Here is a 16,974-nt window from a genome sequence, read left to right on the forward strand (position 1 = left end):
TATATATATATACGCACACACGTGTGTGTGTATGCGCGCATGTTGTCATATTTTTTTTTATCCAATTCTGTTTAAAATACCAAATTTAAGAGACAGTTTTCATGATAAAGAAAAAATGAAAATTATTTTTCGCCGTAATTAATTTCTTTTTTCATCTCGAATAATAATAATAACAGTACAATTGATTACAACAACAATAATAGTTGTGATACGAATACTCAAAAAGCGTAAAACTGAAGATATATATTAGGAGAATAGCTAGATAAAATTTATTCTATTATATACAAATACAAACAGTCCAAAACCATTAGCATTAATAAATTAACAATAAATAAAAGTTTTTCTATGGTTAAAAGCACAAGTCGAAATAAAAATAAAACTTTAAGCTTTTGCATTCAAACTGAATTGATTCACAGTAAAAATTGTCGATTAATTTTAGGTTTTTAAAACTTTTAAATTCATATCATATTTTAAACAGGTATCAATGTAAAACTCTCCAAACAACCATCTCCTACCAATTTTATTTATTTATTCTAATTGTTCTGCTGATAACTGTTTAAAACAGTAAAACACAAAATAATAAAATTTCGTAGATTGCATTAGTAGACCTGTCACCTAAATTCAAAAGTCGATGGCGCATTGTCGGTAACGTGAACTAGTGTTAGCGATTGAAACCTAAAAAAAAAAAGAGTTTCATATAAAACTAAAAATGACTTTTACTATCATATTATTAGCCACATATTGTAACTAAATTTCTTCAACTATATAACTTTATTTTTACTTATAGCTATATATTATAACTAAATTTCTTCAACTATATAACTTTATTTTTGTAATTTGGCTATGACCTTGCTCATGATTTTTAACCTTAACTTTCTTATTCTCCTTAACTATGCTTAGGCTTTACAACTAGCGGCTATAACATTCCTAATAACCTTTTATAGGGTGCAACTAAAATCCAAAAACTAACAAAGTTACTTTTTAATAACAAAAACATATACTGCATTTAATTGTTATTAAAAATATTTCACTACAACTGAACGCTTTTAACGACAAACGTTGCTACACAACTGCGATCTAATAAATTACGCTTTTCTGTTTGAAAAATTGTTCAAGGTTTACATCAAGTCAAAAAAACAGATGCCATGATAAATAAAAAAAAGCCTCAATCTTTTATATGCTCCATTAAATCTCAACACCAAATAAACAACAATTTTAAATTAACATATCTCAAAGTTCATTCGTATCTTTTACAATATATATATTTTAAATCCATCAGCAAATCAATCCAATATAAATTTCACTTTTTAGTAAACATATACTATAAATTTTTTATATTGGATTTATTTATTTATTTTAATTTCGGAGCAATAAGATGACTTAAGGGTCTTATCGCAGAGCACCGTGAAAGAGCATTTAACTAGGAAGTTCATGCCTCTTTTCTTACCAAAGACATTTAAAATCAGATAGTTTATATTATAGTAAGAAACATGTTGATACATGTTAAAAATAAAATTATAGGAGACAATAGTTTCGAATTGAATTGTTTTAATTTAAATTTAATTAAAATAAAACAATTATGAAAACAGCTAACAAAGCCAACAGATGCTTTTTAGTATTTTAAATTCAATTTTTTTTATCTCCACACTGCAGTTTTATTATAACAAGATTACGACATTACCTTTATTAGTATAGTAATAACGTTACAACTGCTATAATACAAGTTGGCTGACTGGCAATTACAACACAAAAAGATAAAAAAAAATCTGGATATTATGACATAGATATAATCTATGTCGTTATCTCCGGATTTTTATATATATATTATATATGATAAAGAGAGAAAAATAACTAAGATACCAGCTAACAAAAGACAAACTAGTTTTATAAGCACAACTTACATTTCAGAGTTTCTGTGGTAGTAAAACCCTTCTATAGTTGCGGTTGATTTTTGAAAACAAATGTAATAAAATCCAGCAAACGAAGCACCATCAATGTCTGTTATCTTGTGGTCTGGTAATAGGAACCGTTCCTAAAGGTGATATTAAACAAGGTAATTTTAAAATCAGAAAACGACTGCAAAAAAATTAGAACATATTAGACATCCTGTTTTAAAACTGTTGAACCATGGTCTACTTAATGCATAGCCGAATAGATTGCATATAAAGGCCAAAAATTAGACGATTTTGTGTTTTAAATGTTAAATAACTTTAAAAGCAAAGTTCGAATTTAGTTATTTTTTTTCTTAAACTATTTAGATAATTTTATATGCGTTATTTTAAAATTTTTGTGATATATCATTAAATAATCATAACATTAAAAAATATAAACAATAAAAAATTGCGCAAACAATAAAATTTTTTATATGAATCAGTGAATGTTAAAGGAGGGGAAGTCCAACTATGTAAACTTTCGGGAAATTAAAAAAAACTGCATTTTCCCCCGTAGTAAATTTTTTTTAATTAATATTTTTTTTTTGAAGAGGCGAATTTTTTTTCACCTCTAAAAAAAAATTATTGAACAATTAACAAGATTTACTGCGGGGGAAAATACAGCTTTATTTAATTTCCCAAAAGTTTACATTATTGGACTTTTGCCCTTTTAATATTCACCGATTCATATAAAATTAGTAAAATCGTATTTAACAGTTAAGAGGAAATAAATATTTTATACAAGATCTTTGTGACTACCGACATTTGTTCTTTGTATATAAAAAAAATTTATTGCTGTTCAATAAGTAACAAAAAGACTAGAAATAATCCTCACATATTCAGCCCTCGGAATTAGGGTCGGCAATTAAATTCGGCAATAGCCAACATTGTTTTATGTTTAGTGGTAAAACCTTTCAGGGTGTCTGCCAATATTATGCCAAGGTGGATTTCCCTGACTTTTCCCTGACCTTCTACCTGTTTTCCTTATTTAATTTAAAGTTACCCAAACTCAACTTCACAAAAATTGACCCAGATTCGTTTAGAAAAATCCTCTTCAAATGCAAAAATATAAACAATAATAGAATATTAAATGTATCAAGAGAAATTCATAAAACTATCTGCCAAATAAATTTTTATATTATGTGAATCATATACAACTTATTTAAGTTATGTAAGTTTGATGAAGAGCCATTTTCCCTGATTTCTTACTGATTTTTTTAAAATTTAACTTAATTTCCCTGATAATCCCCTGATTTTGTTTGCATATATCTGAATTCCCTGACTTTTCCCTGTTTTCCCTGATCTGGCAGACACCATTAGTATCAAATATTTTTTGCCGACCTGATGCTGACCTCTAACAGATTAAGATTGGCAAATTATTGTTAACCTCATTTTTCTTAATTCCTAAGGCTGCATATATATTCTGTATTTATGTCAATGGCATCACAATTAAGTGCATAATTAACATTCTACTTTTTACAAGCTTTATGCAAATATTTTTAGCAATAAAAATTGCTGCTACCAAATAACTTTTTTAACTTTTTACTTCTGATCTCACTATTAAAAAATACCAAAATTAAATTTAGATTCACATATGAATTAAAAGGTCTTAAATCCATTTTCTGAAGGTCTTTTCCAATAATAATCTCATTTGGGAAAATTTCTCACGAATGTTTACTCCGTACTCCTTTTTTCATTTGGCAATTCTCCACAATTCTATTAGATTGGTGTAGATGTAAACCTGCGTAAAAGTGTTTCTTGTAGCATTGTCAAGACTATATCAGGAGCCCTTTGTTACAACTTAGGGTTTATTTTCAAGAGTGAGGCAACTATCACAGCTAATTGCTTAGGGTGCAATACTACTTACAACCCTCGGAATTAGGAAAAATAAGGTCGGCAATAAATTGCTGATCTCAAACTGTTAGAGGTCGGCATTAGGTTGGCAAAAAAACTTGATATAAAGAGGTTACCATAAAACGTAGAAATCTGAGTGTTTGAGGTCGGCAATTTTTTGCCGACCTCAAACACTTTCAGGTCGGCATTGCCGAATGCCAACCCCAATTCTGAGGGTTGTACTTATATACTATATAAAGTACCTAAAAATAGTAAAAAGCCATCACCACCACCTAATTGTTTCAACCTATTTTTAAAATATTTGTAGTCTTGGAAACAACTTTTTGTCTGTGTAATCTTACCTTTACCTCTACCTCTAGCAAAATTCACTTGATTTACTTGCTCTTTGTTAAACTAATTTGAATTTCAACTTTTGATCTCAGTTTGATTGTAAATAACCCTTGAGTTACTAAGACTCCAAAATTCAAATGCTTAGCCTGGACATAATCTGAGGTACGAAATCAATATTTGTCAAGAAATTAGGTTTAATTCCTTTGACCATTCTTTAATGAGCATCTGCTTAGCACCTCTTCACTCTATCACCTTTTTCATCATTTATAATTTTTCTCTTTCTTTTTTTTAAACTGCTTTTTTTTCAATGTTATTTCTAAGTAAATTGACTAAACCCTTTCTCTTTATCTGTCAGTCAATATTGTTGCTATTGGTGAACTGAATGCTCATCACACTGATTGGTTAGACTTTCGTACCACTGACCTTGCTGGCTGCAAAGTTCGTAACTTTTGTATTCCCAAACATTTTACTCAGGCAGTTAACTTTGTTTATTTTTGACTTATTTTCCAAACAGCTCTAGTCAGTTAACTTCAGTCCATAATTTGTGTTTTGTCTTTGTCCCTAGCTATTGTCCAGTTATTCCTTGTTTTCCTTTGGATGGTACAGACCATGCTATGATCTCACTAAAATTTTTATCTCAAACTTCATCAAATTCACCTTACCATTGCACTTACATTACTATTACAACGAAGCTAATTAGGATTTCTTTGGCAATTACTTTATAATTGTCCTTAAGTTGATGTCTTTCTTCTCAACACTAATAATTGTGCCTTATTATTGCATAATCTCCTTCTGGCTGTTACTTCTAATCATAAAAATTTTGTTCACTTTTTTCATATTTTTTTTTACAACTCTTTTGAGAACAAATATTCTAAATATTTTTAACAGTGCACAGTGGGCCGGATATTTGACATATGGTGGACAAAATTATTTTGATCTTTTTTTTTACTAAAACCCTTTATATGTCCAAAGAATTACTCTGTATTAAGATATATTTAGTTTTATCATAAATTTTAGTTAAATAGTTGTTAATACTAAAAAATATTTTACAAACTTTATAAAACTTTAAAAACTTTTTAAAGTTTTGTAAAGTTTGTTAAATAATTTTTAATTTATAAAGGATTTATAATTTTTTGATTTCAAATCCTATAACTTCTTAAAATCGTGGAACTGAGTAACAAACTCTTTGGTGGAATAAACCTAAAAAAAAAATTGATGCACCAAACTTTGAAAATAAAAATGCAAACTTCCAAAAAAACAAAAATTTACCACTAGATTTGAAGCTCTATTATCAATATTATTATATAATAGATTTGAAATATATAGATAAATATATAGAAATATATACAAAAATATAAATATATAGATTTGAAACTCTATTATTGATATTATTATATATCCACAACGTTTTGAATAAGTCTGTAGATTATTTATCATCTCTATATATAATAATGTATTCTTTTAATTTTTAATCAATTGGCCGCACATTCTAGATGAATAATATTACAACATTTTTATTATTATTAAGTCTATTGAACTCAAAAGGTACTATGCAAAAAATCAACAGGCACTCTTCATTCGTCACTATTTTTATTTTAACTTACCTGTTTGTAAACACTATATCCTGTAGCACCATTAAAACCAGCCTTGCATCTAAACGTCAGTTTAGTTAATTCCTTAGCATTATGATTAGCACAGTAGTTCGTATACTACATAGCTTTTTAAGAGTGTGTTTTAGAAGATCTTTTAGCAGTATTTGTACTGAAGAGCCACCTATTTAAATATTCTTGGTATAGCATTTAGCTTTTGAAGATCTTATACCATTATATAAAGGATATATGTGGCAGCTGCTTTTTCAGCACTATTTCTTAGAAGCTGGTATGTTGATTTTGATATATCATTATTAATAATCAATGCTAAAGCTTCATCAGGTGAATATATCTAAGCAGGTTTAAAGGAGTTTTTATTTCAAATCTCAGAAATTTTAGTGCCAGTTTTGCACTTAAACTCAGTTCTTAGTTTCAATTTTGTTGCATGAAATAATTTATGGTTAAACAAAATATTAATAACATTGTTAAGCTTTTTATTCTTATTTATTTCTTATTCTTTTTGTTCTGTTACAAGCTTTTTCAAAAGAGCAACATGGTTTCCAAACTTCATTAACTGATGATGTAGCATTTAATGCACCATAGGTGTATTGAAAATCTTGAGCTAACCAATTTTTATTACTTCTCTCAAAATGAGTATTATCATTGTTTGGAGCTATCAACTTTTTACATTACAATTTTATTAAGTTTTTCACTCTTTATATTTCACACTCTTTTTGTTTTTCAGAATCCTCTAGTTTAATATCTGCAGAAACTAGAACAGTTAATTTCGATGAAAAGAATGGTATATCATTAGGAATTTGTTTATTGTGTCAAATAAGTTCGTGAATGTTACCAATTTCTATATTATTACTGAACAAAAAACAAAAAAATTGTTAGGTAAACAGTGCAATTTGTATTGAATTAAATAACAAACAAAACAACATGTATTTTTGTTTACGAGAAAAAAAAGTTGATTTCAAACAAATAACTTAAGTTACAAGTTATTTTAAAATGTTAAAGTAACCCAAAAGGGGAAGTTAGGGGCAATGTATACAGTTCAAACAGGTTGTATACATATTACATTTACTAGCTCACATATTTAATAAAGGTCCTCGTAGGTTTCCTAAATTATGTGACACTTTTTGTGCCTCAATTTTTTTAAAGCCAGATTTTAAGTGTATTATGAAAGCTGATCTGATAATTTTTTTTTTTTTTTGCAAAGCTTTACTGTTAAATAGTTTAAACATATAAACTAATCCCATAAGCTCATAAAATTTTAAAAGTTACTGTTTACTATAGCTATACTTAAAAAATAAAAATTTCACACTTTTTTTTTTTAAATTTTTTTTTCATTATACATGAAACTGCAACTGATTTTTGTGGTTTTAAAAAATACTATTATACTCGAAACAATTTTCAAAATTTTAAATGAGAGTATTAGAAATGTTTTATTATATAGTTTTAAATATAATAAATATTTGAATACATATTTATTTTTTAGGTTTTGTCCACCACCTGGCCCACTCTGCAGTGTTAACGCAAGCCTTATCAATATCTTTCAATATCTTATCAATATAATGAATTTGATTTTATTACTGATTATACTATTTTTTTACTCTCATTCTAGAGAAACAGGTTAATCAATCGTTAGATATTTAAATCGTTACAAATTCTGATGCTTAAGTCAATTGTGTTGCTAAATTTCTTTCTTTCTTGAACTCATCTACAGCTAATGGTTAGGACAACGTTCCTCTCATATCTTACAAAGATGTTCTCCACATTTCCCTTCAATACTCTCTGAACTATTTAACAAGTGTTTAATTGATTCTTGTTTTCCTGCTTGTTGGAAAATGACCCTTCTAACTATGATCCAATCAGTCTTCTTCCTGTTATTAACAAGGTCTTTAAGTTTTTGCATTTTTATTTACTAATGATTATAATAGAAAGGTTTTACTTTGCAAGTACAGTACATTATGCAAGACATGGGCTATTGATATTGACATATCAAAGGCTTTCCATAAAGTTTGAAATGCTGGACTTTATATGGTGTATCTGGTAAAAATAAAAAAATAAAAAATGAATAATTTGTTTCTAACTGCAGTATTAAAGTAATACTGAAATTCCAACACTCTTCTTCTTTTCCAGCAATATTTGGGGTACCACGAGACTCTATCCTTGATTCTGTAATGTTTCTCATCTATATAAATGATCTTCTTGACAAACTTACATCTAAGGCAAACTTACATCTATTTGCTCATGACACAATCATATGACATGACCAGTCATGACAAAAAGGGATCACTTTTTGATCGCTTAGAACAAGCAACTAAACTTATGTGTAATCTCCCTTAAGTGACTGTTTGGGGACTAAAATGGCTGGTGAACTTTAATTTAAGTAAAACCCTGTTGTTTACTGCAAATAATTATCGCAATGTGGTTGATATTTTTATGTTAATGAAACACTCTTGCTGAATCCTCTACTTTATGTCTTCTCAGATGTTTCCCAACTAACCCCTGTTCCTTCATACTCTCAACACTTTTATTTTGATAAATAAAAGGAAAAAAACTAGATATCTAAATTATTTACTTGAACATCAATGCTTTGTAACTTTTTCCAGTCTTCATGTTCAACTCATAAAATTTAGAGTTTTTTAAGCCTTTTATAAATTTTCTTGCTTTTTAACAATATTCTTTGCAGCCTTTTTAGGAATAAGTGATTATAAAAAAATGGCTTACTTTGAAAACAAGAGGCTTTTACATAAGTACCCTGTAGTTAAGCAACATTAAATTTTTTTTTGCATTTTTTGCTTTTGACTGTAGAGGCATCTAGTCTAAAAGGTGCTAAGTCTTAATTGTTACCAGATCTATAGAGAGAAAAGAAAAATCTACAAAATAAAAAAAATCTTGACATCATCATAGATGACAGAGTTTTAGTAAATTTTCAGATTAAATATATCAGAAACATTTTGCAACATGTTTTTAAGAAAAAACCGAAAACAAAATTCATTACTTCTAAAATTTTACAAAAATTATATTAGTGTTGTAAGTAGAAGAAATATTTTTTCTCTAACAATTTTATAATGTCCACAATACTTGTACTAAAAAATTTGTTAATAATTTATTCTATTTTGGTTTTTGACCAAGTAAACTTTAACTCAATTTGTGGGGAGTTTAAACTTTACAAGTTTAAACTCCACTCAAATCTTTAAAATCAAATCAAAACTTTACAAATCAAATTTTTCAAATCAAATCAAATCTTTAAAATCAAATCAAAACTTTACAAGTTTAAACTCCACTCAAATCGAGTTAAAATTTTTATTATAAAAATTGAATACCAATGGATTATTAAATAAAATTAAAAATTTGTTGAATATAAGTTTTTTTTATAATTTTAATAAAAATAATACCTTTGCCCATATTTGGGGCAGGGAGCTAACATTTTAAGGATTAAACATTGTCATTTGTCATTGATATGAACATACTCAAATTTGGCTTTGCTTGATGCCAAAAAAAAGCTTATTCAAACATCTCAAAAACTTATCTACACCTTTGTCAAAAAATTACCACTGACTTTCCAAGCTGAGTCACCAGCAGTAAACCAACAGTAAACCAGCAGTACTCAGCAGTATATTAATTAAAACAGAGCAAAATAACAATCAACAATTTTTCTAGCATGATAATCATCTTACATTTTATGGACACTTGGGATGATTGTAAAGCTTTATTCTGCCAACTAAATTGTGCTAATACTAGTAAAAATTACTTTTAAAGAATATTTTTTTGGTATTTTTTAAAAAATAAAAGTCTAAAAGATTAAAAGGTTTTTTACCAAAGAATTTTCAAATATTGCAAATAAGAAAATTTTCTAGTAAGTATGAAGTTTTAGTAGACTTTCTGAAAACTTAAAAAAATTCTTTTAATACACTAATCAAAAAAGAGCTTTTTATACAACTAATATTTATAAGGTGATTATTGATTCAAAAAATAAATAATCATTATTAAATTTTAACGAGGTCACTTTCGTTTCTGCTCCTTAACTAGTTTTAAAGATGGTTTTGCTTTGCACCTCAAATAATCTATAAAATCATTAGAAAAAATATTTCCTGGTTAATTTCATTTATAAGCAATAAACAATTTAAAATAAGCCACAAACTTTTTTAAATGGTCATCTTAATGTTAAAACCAACAAATTTTAATGTATTTAAACATGTTTTTATTTTATCTTTAATAAAACTCCAGTTACATTAGTCCCTTAAATGGCTTTAATTACATACACACTTTAATAACACATCTAGTTTAATAACATATCTTATAAGTAAATTGTATTTTTTTTTACCTTCCAACGCATAAAAACAATGTCTATTGTTTTCAAATATTCGTAATCAAAATTGTCAGTATTAAACTTCTTTGCAAATTGAATAAATGGACCAAACTTTCCCTGAAAAAAAAATTTGCTAATTAGAATTTAATAAATTATCAGAAATAAAAAATCATTAAAGTTTTGGTAAAACATAAGAAATCAATTAAAAAAAAAAAACAGCGATAGCAAATATTACTCCAACATTATCATATCCAATGTATTGTCTCTATTATTATAGTACATTATTATATATTATAATACATTATTATATATTATAATACAATATTATATATTACCCAATGTTTTTTGTCAACATCTTCATCAGCATCCTGAAAAAATAAAAAATCAAATGTCACACTTGAACAATCATTTTATTGAAAAAAATAAAAAAATAAAAAAAAACTTCTTAACAATTCTTCGCAGTAACGTAAACAAAATAAAAAATATTTAAATCAATAGTTTTTAAAGCTGAAACAACTTTTTTATTAAATAAAGTATATATAAAAATATAAGTATGTATTTTTTATTATTATTATTATTAAATGTCTTTAAATTTTAAAGACATTTGTAATAAAAAATACATACTTATATAACTATAAAAAAAATATATATGATATATTTATATGTGTATATATATATATATATATATATATATATATATATATATATATATATATATATATATATATATATATATATATATATTTATATTTATATATAAAACTTATAGGTTTATATAAATTTACATATAAAAATATATGATATACTTAAATAAATAAAATAAATATTAAAAAAAAAAAAGATATTCATTAATACTTTAAATAAAAAAATAATTAGCAGTGATTTGTTATTTTATTTAAAAGCATTTCAATAATATAGAAACATAAGTAACATTATAATAATATAAAATTTATAATAATGTAAAATTTATAATAATAATAAAACATTTTAATAATATAAAATTTATATTAATATAAAAACATAAGTAACATAACATTGAAATCTCGTATCTTATCTCAAAAATTAGGCTTTCGTGACTTCTGGAGAAATTTTAATAGTATTAATAATAAGGGCAAACCTTTAATTCCACTTTTCTTGTATGGTTCAGACTTTGTCACCTCACCTAAAAATAAAGCTGAATTGTTTGCTAAAAACTTTTTATTAATATCATCTCTTAATCCCACTAGTTGCATTCTACCTGATATTGCCAACAAACAGGTTGATCCATTGCTTAATATTTGAATCACTCCAGCTTCTGTATCTAAAATGATTTCCTGTTTAGACTCTTCTACAGCTTGTGGCCTGGACAACACACCTGTGATTGTCTTGCAGAAGTTTTCTCCGGAGCTGTCGTCTACACTCAAAACTATTCAAAAATTGCTTATCAGAGTCTTGTTTTCCAGTCTGCTGGAAAGCGACATCTGCTATCCCTATCTTCAAAAATTCTGGAGAGCGATCTGATTTGTCGAACTACCGTTCCACTAGTCTTCTTCCCATCATAAGCAAGGTTTTTAAATCTTTATTTAACAAACACTTTATTTCTCATCTTGAATCTAATAACTTACTTTCTGATCATCAATATGGATTTTGATCTTCTCATTCTACAGCTGATTCGCTAAAAAGTGAAGACGTTAAGCTCATTGCTCTTGACATTTTAAAAGCTTTTGAAAAAGTTTGACATGCTGGTCTTCTCCATAAGCTTTCTTCTTATGGTGTATCTGGCAATATCTTTAAGATTATTGAATCCTTCCTTTCCAATCATAGTATAAAAGTTGATCTCGATGGACAGCACTCTTCTTCTTATTCTGTAACTTCAGGGGTTCCTCAAGGTTCTATCCTTGGCCCTATACTCTTTTTAATTTACATGAATGATCTTCCAGATATTCTCACATCTAAGGTGGCATTATTTGCTGATGATACTACCATTTATTCTTGTCATGATAAGAAGCCAACACTCTCTGATTGCTTGGAGGGGGCATTTGAGCTTGAAAAGGATCTCACTTCTGTTCCAGCATGGGGCTCACAGTGGCTGGTGAACTTCAATACAGATAAAACTCAATTTTTTTCAGCCAATCATTATCCCAATAATTTAGATCTTTCTATATTTATGAACGGTAATGTACTTGATGAGTCATCCACTCTTCATCTTCTACGATTAACTCTTACTTCCGATCTTTCTTGGAAACCACATATCAAATCTGTTGCAAACTTAGCATCTGCTAAGGTTGCATCTCTTTATCGAGCTTGACACTTTCTTACTTCGGATTTCATTCTCTATCTCTATAAATCTCAAATCCAGCCTTGTACGGAATACTGATGCCATATCTGGGGCAGATCTTCTAAAAGGGGCAAAAACGCATTGTAAACATAATTGGACCTGCTCTTGCAGCCAACCCCCAACCATTATCACATTGTCGTAATGTTGCTTCTCTTTCTCTTTTCTACAAATACTATAATGGGCACTGCTCTAAAGAGCTAGCGCCTTTTGTGCCATCTACTAAAATTCATTCTCGTGTTACTCATCATTCAATTAAGTCTCATCCTTTTTCTGTGACTGTTCCTAAGTGCGCCAAAAACTCTTATTTATCTAGATTTTTTCATTGAACATCATTTTTTTGGAATTTGCTTCCTTTATCTTGCTTTCCTGATTCATATAATTTGCAATCTTTTAAGTCGTCTGTCAATCGTTATCTTGCTCTACAATCTTTATCTTTTCTCTTCCAGCAACTTACAACTTTAATTAGTGGTTGCTTGCAGCCTTGTTGGAGGCGAAGATAATTAGAAAAAAAAAAGAAAGTAAAGATCAAAGTCTTTTTTTCTTCTCAACAAAACTTTTCTTCTTTTCGAGTGTATTAACTTTAATGATTCTTGGGAGCTGTTTTTAAGGATAAAAATTGTCACGCCAAACCGGGGTACCCGCTTAGACGGGATGAATTTTTTCTTGCGTTCATATGGAAAAAAACATCTCGCTCAAGCGAGACATTTTTTAAGTTACAAGACATTTGTTTATACATAATCATTTGTGCCAGTTATTAAAATATAAATAACAGTTTTAAAAAAATTAGTTCTGTTTGCTACAACTAATCTAATAGCTTTCCAATCTTATTTGATGCACATTAACAATATAATAATTCTACGTGTTTTACACAATGAATATCATATTAAACTTATAATTAATAATCCCTTAAGAAAAAAAAACTTTCGACTTTAAAAACTCAAACACAAAATGTTGAGAAAAAATAATAAAAAACCCCGTAGCTGTTAATACAAACTTGACCACAGAAAAGAAGCTTGCAATTACTCTATACTATCTTAAAGATACTGACTCTTTATTAATGACAGCCAACTGTTTTAGGATTGCAGTTAATACAGTCTCCTCAATTATTATACAAACATGCAAAAACATTATTTATCATATAGGACCAATCTATATATCCTTACCGAAAAAACAGAAACCGAAATGAGACAAGGGTCGCTGAGTTTGAATCAAAGTTTGGCATAATTCAAGCTTTTGGTTGTATAGATGGTACACATGAGTCAATAGTCTGCCCTGTTGGAAACTCTCAGGATTATTTTTGTTATAAACAATATTATTCCATGAATGCTCAAGCAGTATGCAATTATTAAGGAAGTTTATGTATGTAGAATGTTTGGCCTGGAAGCATTCATGATGGCAAATTATTTGCAAGTTCAAACGTAAACAGAAAACTGTTGGGTATGAAAAATGGGTATGAAAAAAATGGAACATAAATCCAAGCCTACCCCTAAACTCCCTTTTGTATAAAAGAGTATAAAATTTGTAGCAATAACAAGCATTATATGTGTTGCTGGAAAAAGCTTCATAAAACAAAGAAAGCAAAATAACAAAATAGGAAATTAAAATAAACAAAAAAAAAAAAAACAGTTTTAAACTTTAAAAAGAATGATTTTCCTACATTTTATTTGTTTTTTTTTAGAAGAGGAAAGCAAAAATATAAATTGTCATCTGTTTGTAAAATATATTTCAGGCCTTGTTAAGAAGCGTTACGCAGCTCGCATTTTGCTTGCGAAAAGGCGATTTGCCTACGCGTTCAGCAGGTTTGCGCTACGCAAAAACTTATATCTTTTAGAATATTTAAATTACCTTTTGATTGTCGTTAACGTGACGTTTATTCAGAAGAAATAAAGTCGTAAGTAAAAGCATTTAACCGCAACTGTAAACTTATAGATTTTTTGTTAAAGAAACAGTTTGTTAAATAATTTTTTTGTTGTTGTTAAAAATTAGTTAAAAAAATTAAGTGTTTTAAGTTTTATCTTAAGGAATTAAATATATAAATTTCTTTCAAATATAAAATTTATTTTTAGTCATAATAGTTTAAAAAATGCACGATTTATTTTGATGTAAATATTTTATTAATAAGATATTTTGTTTATTGTTAATTCAATAACGTAAAGTTTTAATGACATTCGTTTAATTTATGAAAATAAATTATGATAACGAATATTTTATCGGTAACTGATAAACAACAAAAAAAACTCTTTCTTGTTTAAAAACATTATTAAAATGAGTTCACAAATTAAATAAGAAAAAATTTATTAACAGTTAATAAAATAACCAAAAACCAACTGTAAAATCATAAGAAAATAAACAAACATTATTTTACGTTTCATGAAAAAATATTTTTTTCAAAATAAAATTTAGTTCATATTTGAAAAAAATAATAAAAATGATTTTTTAAATAAGAACTTAGATTTTATTTGTAACTTTTGTAATAGTGAGAAAAAAACAAACTGTTGGTATGATTTTTAACGCGTTAATAAAATAGCTTTAATTACAATGCGGTACTTGAAAAGACGCGAGTGACACAATATAACTTCTAACGATGCAAAATATATTTGATGAGTTGAGTTACTCAGAAATGCATTACGCGTTTTCGCTACGCAGCGAAATCTTGTAACAAGGCCTGATATTTGTATAATTTTAATGCAATAAGTATATATCAAGGGGTTGAATTAAGCGATTGCAATTTGCAAACTCTGGAAAAATATCTGGTCTTCAAAATTTTAGTCAATGCAAAGCTATGTACTTTGTTTTCAGGGAGCAAATTGTTATAAGTTTGTTAGTAAGAAATTTATAAAAAAACAAACAAAAAAAAAACAATAATCTTATGACTACGTGCCTTTTTAGGGACCATTAGTAACATTTTTCATAATGCTAAACTTTTTATACATTACGTTTTTATAAAATTGTTAAGTAACTTAAGTTTTAAATATTATTTGAATATCCACTCTATTTTTCTAGATACTTTTCTACTTCAACTAAAAAAATTATTTATTGTCATTTTTAAAATGTTATAAACGGTGGTCAAATCGTCAGAACAAAAAATTATTTGTGTAGGCATATGGCGTGAAATCACACGTAAAAGTATTGTTGCTTGTGAAAATCCTTCAGTTCTCAAGCTATTTGGCAGGCTATATTCAAAATAGATAGAGAATTAGTCTTGCCTAAATCTTTGGATTTTTCTTGAAAGTTTGAAAAACTTTTTTTCATTGCTGCATTTATTTTTATTTACTTTCCCCATTTTTTGTATATATATATATATATATATATATATATATATATATATATATATATATATATATATATATATATATATATATATATATATATATACAAAAAATAAGTTTTAGTTAAACAGTTATATTTTTTAAATCAACCTACAGAGAGGGAAAGTAAATAAAAATAAATGCAGCAATGAAAAAAAGTTTTTCAAACTTTTAAGAAAAATCCAAAGATTTAGGCAAGACTAATTCTCTATCTATTTTGAATTATGCCTGCCAAATAGCTTGAGAACTGAAGGATTTTCACAAGCATCAATACTTTTGAAAGAAGCTACAGAAAGATCAAAACATATAAATAAATATAAAAAAGCAATATAAGAACTAACTTAAACCACAACAACAGATGTCAAGTGAATATGTATAATAAATTCTGCTTTAACAGCAGAAGCAAAACTATTTAGATAGCAATATAATGTTCTTCAATATGATGTTTCTGAAAGGTTTGAAGTTTTGTGATATCTAAATTATCACACTTTTTTTATACAAGAGTTAGTGCAAAAATTTTTTATGTTTGATCTTTAATTTTTTCTTTTTCTCAAAATTTAAAGTGCACTCTTTAACAATTAAAGTACACAAAGTATATTAGGAAATTGTGATCCTTAGATACATATTACACATATTATGTATATATATAATAACATATTATATATATATAATAACATATTATATATATAAATATCTTGAAAAACTAACTATGAAAAAAAATATATTGTAAGATAATATACTTACCCATTTTCTAGTTAGGAAGGGGTATTTTTGACTTATTATTTCACCATCAAAATATGTGACTAAAGTAGGGTACTCCTGAAAAAAATAAGAAAATATGGTACATCCAATAAACTGAAGAAATTATGAAACATAAACATAACATAAAAAATTACCTAATTACCAAATAAAAATATTGTAATATAAACAGGTTGATTCATGTAATTATGCAATGTAAATACTGGAACTATAAAACTGTGAATAAATGAGACAAGTAATAGTACCTTGGGTTCTCCAGAAGCTACTGGAAGTGATTTATATAGAGAATAACTTCTCAATAGAAATCACTTGATTTTAATTTTTTTTAAATTCACCTCCTCAAGACCTAGAGGGCCACTACAGACGAGGACGCTACTTAATTGTGGTTATAACCCTCTCTTAACTCTATAAGTTTGAAACATGAACCATTCTGAAGTTATATGCCTAATTTCTACATCCACAACAGTATCAGATCGTACGTACAACATATCTGATTTAGATTTAGATTTGGAGAATATAAGCAGTTGGTTACAAAAAAAATTTACTACATTTAAAATTATTTTGT

At 27.1% G+C, this 16,974-nt stretch overlaps 1 protein-coding gene across 1 annotated transcript in view; it reads right to left on the reverse strand.

Moving 5' to 3' along the window:
• Positions 1 to 246: 246 nt before the first annotated feature.
• Positions 247 to 16,974, reverse strand: part of LOC100209007 (glucose-induced degradation protein 4 homolog) — a 28,583-nt gene continuing 11,855 nt past the window's right edge. Inside the window, exons 3-7 of the mRNA XM_065803261.1 lie at positions 16,395 to 16,469; positions 10,361 to 10,393; positions 10,041 to 10,142; positions 1,902 to 2,032; positions 247 to 675 (exon numbers count right to left, since the gene is read on the reverse strand). Coding sequence (XP_065659333.1) covers positions 612 to 675; positions 1,902 to 2,032; positions 10,041 to 10,142; positions 10,361 to 10,393; positions 16,395 to 16,469 — 405 coding nt within the window. The 3' untranslated portion in view covers positions 247 to 611. The remainder of the gene's footprint in view (positions 676 to 1,901; positions 2,033 to 10,040; positions 10,143 to 10,360; positions 10,394 to 16,394; positions 16,470 to 16,974) is intronic.

The sequence above is a fragment of the Hydra vulgaris genome, chromosome 08 (assembly GCF_038396675.1).
Source record: "Hydra vulgaris chromosome 08, alternate assembly HydraT2T_AEP".
Classification (NCBI taxonomy): Eukaryota; Metazoa; Cnidaria; class Hydrozoa; order Anthoathecata; family Hydridae; genus Hydra; species Hydra vulgaris.